Source organism: Geospiza fortis, unplaced genomic scaffold (genome assembly GCF_000277835.1).
Source record: "Geospiza fortis unplaced genomic scaffold, GeoFor_1.0 scaffold157, whole genome shotgun sequence".
Lineage (NCBI taxonomy): Eukaryota > Metazoa > Chordata > Aves > Passeriformes > Thraupidae > Geospiza > Geospiza fortis.
This window is the reverse complement of record NW_005054314.1, coordinates 191,944-199,346: the sequence shown is the minus strand read 5'-3', so window position 1 is coordinate 199,346 and position 7,403 is coordinate 191,944. Positions and strand designations below refer to the sequence as shown.

At 46.7% G+C, this 7,403-nt stretch overlaps 1 protein-coding gene across 1 annotated transcript; it reads right to left on the bottom strand.

The window, feature by feature from the left end:
- Positions 1-2,438: 2,438 nt before the first annotated feature.
- On the bottom strand, positions 2,439-6,579 carry LOC102037655 (protein FAM162B-like). Its single transcript, XM_014306533.1, has 4 exons — positions 6,447-6,579; positions 4,512-4,617; positions 3,199-3,307; positions 2,439-2,546 (listed from the first exon to the last, which is right to left on the bottom strand). The coding sequence occupies exons 1-4, from the start codon at positions 6,577-6,579 to the stop codon at positions 2,439-2,441; spliced, it is 456 nt and encodes a 151-aa protein (XP_014162008.1).
- Between the last annotated feature and the right edge of the window lie 824 nt (positions 6,580-7,403).

The window sequence follows — 7,403 nt, the reverse complement described above, 5'->3', positions numbered from 1 at the left end:
TTCCCCCCAGCACAGAATAGTAAACGAGGAGGTGAGGGTTGAAAGGACTCACCCTTGATCTCTCTGAGCACCACAGCAAACCAGCACATTCTCAGCTCTGTCCCCTGCCTCAGAAAGGAGCCAGCCCCTCTCCTCAGGGCCAGGCTGACAAAACAACCTTATTAAGAAGGGAAGAATAGCTCCTAGCCAATAACACCTCCCATCCCCTTTTTAAATGCCTGGAGGATCAGATGTGACACTGAAGCAATTCAGACGGGAGGGGAAATAAAGAAACTCACAACTATAAGGTGCTGAGGATCAGCCAATTATACATTCAGGACTCTGTGTTAATTAGAGGCTTTTCAAGAGGAGAGTCAAAGGACTTTGCAGACACAGATGGAAACAGATTTTAACAAGCAGTGATAAGTCCCAGTGTTGGAGAGGCATGTCCAGTTCACACAGGGGAGACTCCAGCTGAGGCTATGCTACACCAGCAGCCACCCACCCCCAACCAAGTGCAAGCCAGAGGTCAGTCCAATTGGTTTTTTGGGAGAGTAATATGATATTAAAATGAATAATCAGGTAGGCACTGGTAAATAGTCATGGTTCTTTATAAGAGCCCAAAAGCACCTGGGTCACCTGGTCACTCAAATGCTTTACCATGGGCTCAGGGAGGAAGAATTGATTTTTTCTCAATGACTATGTTGTAATGTGGCAGCTTTATGCACTGTAGACAGAGACCATGGCTGTTTAAGAGGATCTGATAATAGCTCACAACTGAAGCAGGTTTCTTTCCTAGGCAGAGGGAAGTGCAGAGCAGAGACTGGAACAAGTCACAATTAATTTCCTTGTTCTTTAGATATTGCTATGGTCATCTCCTTTCCTGCTTAAGTCAGGAAAGCTCAGAACATGGATGTGAATTTGTTTACAACCATCAAAATGGTTCCTTTAATTGTGACATGCACCTTCTGAAAAGGGGCACATTAAAGTAATTTATGAATTAAAAAAAAAATCTAAGAGACTGAGCAAGCTCTTTTAGTTTATTCCCAAATGAGCACTAACTTTGAGGTACTTCTTGCAGTTTATTGCACTAACCAAGAAAACCAGGTCATATAAAATGAAAGAGGCCGTATTACCTGTGAAGCAAAAGTGCCTTCTCAGCAGAAGGCACTTTTGTTCACTCTCTACTTGTCCTAGACCATTATTCCACTTCCCTGAGATGTGCTTTGTGAGGAATACTACAGGGACCAGACATCAGTTTTGGTGAACTGTACTGCATGGGGCTCTGAGTCAGAAACAAGGAGTGCAAGCCTGGAGATGTGACAGAGGTAACATCCCCCTCACCCTAAACAGGTGTGCAGCATGGAGAGAAGTGCTCCTAAGGAGCACCAGAGGGAAAAAACTGCCCAGAAGCCACAGGCACAAAAGATGGAGTCCCAGAGCCCAACAACTGCTGCCCACCAGCCAATGCCTCAGCCCAACTTTGCCAGCAGCTTGTTTGTGCAGTGACACTTCAGCAAGAAATGGACGGGATTTTTGACACAATAAACCACAGAGACCCGAGCAGGAGCTTCCAAACTCCCCTGGAGCACAAGTGTGACTGCTCCAAGTAAAAAACCTTGGAAAGGCCAACCCCAGTGTGGTGCTCAGGACATTGCCCCAGGGCTGAGCATGGCTGCAGCACCTCCTCCAGCAGCTGAGGTCAGACTGGCTGGGTTTTGCCTCACCATGTCCCTTGGGACTCCGTGCAGCACATCCAGCTCCACCAGCCAGCATTGCAGGTCTTGAGGGGTTACATGTGACACTTGGGGGATCAGAGCATCAGCACCCACAGGCATGAACTGGGGCCTGTCTTGAAGTTAAGTCACTTTGTGAAAATGTAATTTTCAATATCTCATTAGGACTTCTCCCATCTGTTAAGCATCATCCCAGAGACTTTGGTGACACTCTAAATGAAGCTGTGAAGAGATGTGTTTGTTTTAGATGTAATTGGACAGCTGTTTTATTATGAGTTAATGAACTATGATGATTAAAAAGAATTCAGTTTTAGCAAACCATGTATTAACAATTACTCTGGACTAAAATCACAGCTAAGCAAGTGCTAGACAACTTTCATGACAATCATTGGGAGCAATGATTGGATTGGAGGAGACCTGAGCACCAGCAGCACCATGAAAAGCTGATCCTGAGCTGGGCAGCCCTGCATTTGTCCTTTCCACAGTTTGCAGTTTAAAAGAGATCTTTGTATATGAGCTGGGCCTGGTGCCAAAGACCAGAAGCCACAAAAAGCAGTTCGTTTCCATAGGAGGTTCCCAGTTTGCAGGGAGCAGTTTTTAAGCAGTGAAGTCTTTGCTCTGAGAGTTTCAGTGAAAAAACTCTTAAGAGTTAAACGAAGACAGGTCCATATGCCACATGTGCAAATCACTTATATCCTTATGTTAAAATAAATCTGTTCCAGATCATTGTGACTTCCCGACAGCTGCCTCCTGACCTTTCTCCACTTCAGCCCTCCATTTGGCCTTCTTTTCTGCATTCACCCTCAGCAGCGTCTGATCCTTCTTGGCAGCCTGGAAACAATTTGGTGGAAATCATTGCCTGCACACAATTGCCACCACAAAATTTCCCCACATCTGCACCCCTTCCTTTGACACCTCGCTCTCCTTTTTGATATTTTGCAGTGATAGAAGTTAATCTGTTTCCTTGTTATACCACTTTTTCAGCATTTGCAGCTCTGATTAGCAGGAGAATTACGCTGTAAATTGTTTACAGGTGCCCTGGGACTTGCAAGTCAAACTGGAGACCCAGCAGTGGGGTGGGACAGGGAGAAGAGTCACAGCTCTTGGTGACCATGGTGGCATCCAGGCCAGGCAGGCAGGACCACAGGAGCCTCATGGCTGACAGGTGTCAGGCAGAACCAGGTTCCACTGACACCGTCTGAGCTATTCCATCACCTTTGGCCCAGCCTCCTGTTGAGACACTGTCATATAGAGCATTGCACTGCACAATTTATGGCAGTGTGGGTCAGGAGCAACACATTAATCAGCAGGTTGTGCTTTCTAATGCCAGTGTCTCCTCTGGAGAAGGAGTGATACACACCCTGTGCATACATTGCTCATGTGTATGTATTCTCAAACCTATCTGTCACCCAGGTGCTTATTTCCAAAGAACATACATAGACCACGCATTAAGTGAACCAGTTCCCCCAGAAGCAATACTCACTTCTTTGCCTGAGATGATCATGGTCACACAGCCCAGCACAGTCAGTGCAATCATGATGTAGCAAACCTTTATCCTGGCAATGTTCCTGGCACTGTCAAGCACCTCAGACCTGTGGAGGACAGAGCAGATTTTCCATTCTGCAGCAGCCTGTGGGAAATGGGATCATGGGGAGATGGGTAATGAATGCTCAAGACTTGCAGCTACTTCCTGTCCATGTATAATGGGGTTCAGCCTTCTCTTTCTGCAGCTGCTTAAAGGAGGACTGTAAAAATTAGCCTGTGGGGAAAAGATTTAGGTCAAAAGCCATCAGTAATAACAGGATTAAAAACTCTTGCTCTCCTGTATTCTTTTATTGTGTGAGAGAGTGAATGCCTGTAAAATGACAGGGGTGGGAAAGTCTTTCCACTATAATAACAAAGGGCTGATCTTTGGGTGCTGCAGGGCAGGCCATGGGGTGCTGTGCAGCACCAGGAGGCACTGGGGCCATGGCACCAGAGCCAGGCAATGCCACCCTCAGGGAATTAAAAGCCCACCACAGCACAGCCTCTGCCAGGCAGTTGGCACCAGCCCCATGAGCCTGTGGTGGGAGGCTGACTGGGTCAGAGCACACAGCTGCACCATCCAGGAGTTTTCTTCCCAAGCAGCTGAACAGCCCCATCCATCGCTGGAAAGTCTCCACCACCTTCCATGAGTAACTCCTGGCATATAACCAACAATCCATGTTTGCAAGAAACTGCAGCATGGCAATGAGCCATCCCTGAAATGAAATCCAGCCATGGATTTACTCACACCTGCAAGGGGAAGGACAGCTGGAGGTGAATCCAGGATGTCACAAGTCAGAAGCATTAGGACTCCAAAACTGAGTGCAACCCTTTAACAAAATATCTCAGCAAGGAGGTGGAACCACAGCCCATACAGGAGGAACTCATTGTCACCAAAGCTGTATGTAGCCCCAGCTTCTAATTAAAATTTATGCAGCATTATTAATCACTAATCAATAAAACCTAGAAAAGCATGTAAAAACCCAGATTGAATGATATCTTATCATGGCAGCTTCTGCGTTTCAAAGCCACTTGTCTTGCAAAAGATACTTCAGCTTAGTCTGAAATTTGTGATAACGAAAATAAGCAAATCCAGTTTACCTCACAGGGAATGACAAAAAGTTACAAAAGTTACAATTATTTACAGCTATTTTTGGACACCAGCATGGGGGAGGCACTAACCCCCACAAGAGCACAGCTCTGGATAATGCAGACTGGGGTCTCAATCTGTGTGTTCACAGCCAAAAGAATCATTGTGACAGGTCCACTTACGAAATGTGCCTGGGAATGTCCTCCTCCTTTTTAAAGCGTCCTGACCATACTAGCACCTTTTTATCAAAATTTGTAGGCCTTCTTTCATTCCTGAAAGGTTCTTTACCTGTAAGAGATTTTGTACAAAGCAATGAGCTAAGCTTCAAGAAGGGAAAAGAGCTGTTGGTGCAAAGTGAAAAGGATTGAAAGTTTAAAATTACACTTTTCTATTCTGTGGAACTAAACGTGCTTTTTAACATCAAAAAGACTCAGCAGGTGGTGTGAGGTCCTTTGTTACATTTGCAGCTTATTTAATTTTACTTTCTTCCCTTTCATTTTGGTAGATTTTAAACTGAAAAATCTCTTCTAAACTTCCCGATTAAGAGGGCAAACGATGTGGGGCTGAAGTCCCCGAGCCCACAGCAACATCTCACCCTGCGAGCATCTTGTTTTAAATGGCCCAACTAGTGAGTTAAGCAAACTGCCAGCAGCACCAGTAGCTAACTCCTCCACAGCTTCTCCTGAAATCACTGATGGAGAGATGATATCTGCTAAAATGCAGCCTGGTGGGAGACTGGCAGTTGTTCTCATGCAAGCTGGGTACCACATTACTGCACTCTAATGATGATACATTACACCCCATCAGGCTACCACGGTGATGCTATTTGCATGCTGTCACCCACAGCACAGTGAGAAAAGGACTCTGGCTCCTCTTGATGGACACAAACCCAATAATAGGCAACAACAAGGACAGTGGCAGAGAGACCTGAAAACACAGTAAGCAATGGCTGGCTCAAGCCCTGGCTTTTGCAGTGCACACCTGTACAAGTGGTCTCTGCAAGGCAGCTGAGACTGCTCACCCAGTACTTACACCCAGGTAGGTGCACCCACACTACAATGCCCCGTGCCTGCAAATGTGGGGCCTGGGTTGGGAAATGTCCAATTGTGACCAGAATGGGCAGGAAGAGATGGACATGAAGATGTCTCCAGTCTCAGCATCCTCACTCCCTGCCTGTTGCTGGAATTCAGCTGAAAGGAAATCACTGCTGCTACAGAACAGGGTGTGGAAAGAATTTCTTCCTGACTGTGTTGAGCTGGTGAAATTATAGTAAGTGCCTTGGCCCCAGAGCTGCTCATGCATGCCAGGACTTGTAAGTGGCTGAAAAATCCCAGTTGTAAATCTTGGCCCAGGTAAATTTAGTCTCCTGCTTCTCCTATTTCTCTCACAAAGTGCAGTGAGACCAGGAGAGCTACATCAGCAGGTGCCAGAATCAAATCTGCAGCAAGCAGTACACTTGCTAAAAGCAGATGCTCCATCCCAAGGAAGACAAGGGCAAAGCCCCATGCTGGAGACCCCCAGCTATCCCACAGGAGCACAGCCAGGCCCATGCAGCCCAGCTTTCCAAGGGTGAGGCCTCTGCAAAGGCACAGCCAAGGAAGTGGTGGTGCAAAGAAGAGAAACCCTGTCCATACCAGGAAGCTTGTTCATCTGGGAGCAGCCCATGCCTGCTCCCTGCCTCATAATCCAGGGCACTGCCTGGCACAAGCACACACAGCTGTGGCTGTAACCTGGCAGGGAGCAGAGCAGGAAGCAGAGGGGAGTAAATCCTCCACTTGCACCAGCCCTGCACACTCAGGGACAAGCACTGATCCTCCTCTGGAGACCTGGCAGCTGGGTAAGAGGAGGAACATTTATTTGTTTTAATTGACAGATTTCCTGACATGAAGCATCAGTTGGTATTTGCTGCCATAGCAGACCAGCTATATAATAAAAAAAGCTTTACCCCTGTGCACTGTGCAGGTCAGAGCTCTGGGTGTGCTCCCTGCCCCAGCTGACAAAGCCCTGCAGTAACTCAGCCATGGCTGAGAATGAGGCTCATTTTCTCACCTTTTCCAGCAAATACCCTTTCCCTCCGTGCTGCAGCACCACACAGTGACCAAAGGCTTTCCACCCACCTGGATGAGCTGTCTGCAGAGCCGTGTCCTGGGTGTTCTTTGCTTTGCTGCCAGCGGCCCTGGTGGGGCACAGGACCAGCCCAGCCACCCGCTGCCACAGCCCAGGGCTGTGCCCCAGCAGCCTCCCCAGCATCCTGCCCTGAGCCACCACTGCCCCACCAGCCCGGGCAGGAGCCCTAGAGGCTGCTGCTAGGATTTATTAAAGTAAAAATAACCCTTCCTGAAAGAAGGGAGTAGCATGCACTTCCACCCTAACTGACAACAGGCTTTGCTTACATCACAATGACGAGTTAAATTTATCACCCGTGATTACCAAAATGACACACCCTGGGAGCTGGGCGGGCAGAAATCACTGCTGGGGCAGCTCACACCCAGCTCTGACTCTGCCACAGGCTCCCCATCCCAAGGAGCTGCTCAGGAGAACAGTGGTTATTTACACTATTTTCTCAGTCCCTACTATGGAAGAACTAAAATAAGACAGTGTGCTGTATTTCCCCAAAGACAGGCTTAGTGAGTGCTAATTATCACAGCTGGTTAAGCTGTTAGAGTTCTTAATTGCTCTCAGCTACAAAATAATCTTGCAAATCAGTTGCTTTAAACAGATTTTATGAAAAGGAGCAGTATTTACCACATCTCAGAATAAATGTGGTTTGGTGGCAGGAAAATAAAGTTGATGTCTGTACCTATAAATTCATAGGAAGTCCATCTCACATGCAGACTGCAAACTTTCCTAGCAAAGAATTATACTTCAGATATGCTTCAGGTTTAAAACAGTAAACTAAGAAATTATAACAAAAGCCTCAGCTGGGGTAGTATTTGTCAGTCAGTAAAATTGTCATTAAAATGTAGTGATACCTATAAAGCATTTGCCCTCCACAAATTCTGGATAATGCTGAATGTTTTCCATAACACCAACTGTTCTAACCAGAGAAAGAACCACAACCAATGCTGTTTTAT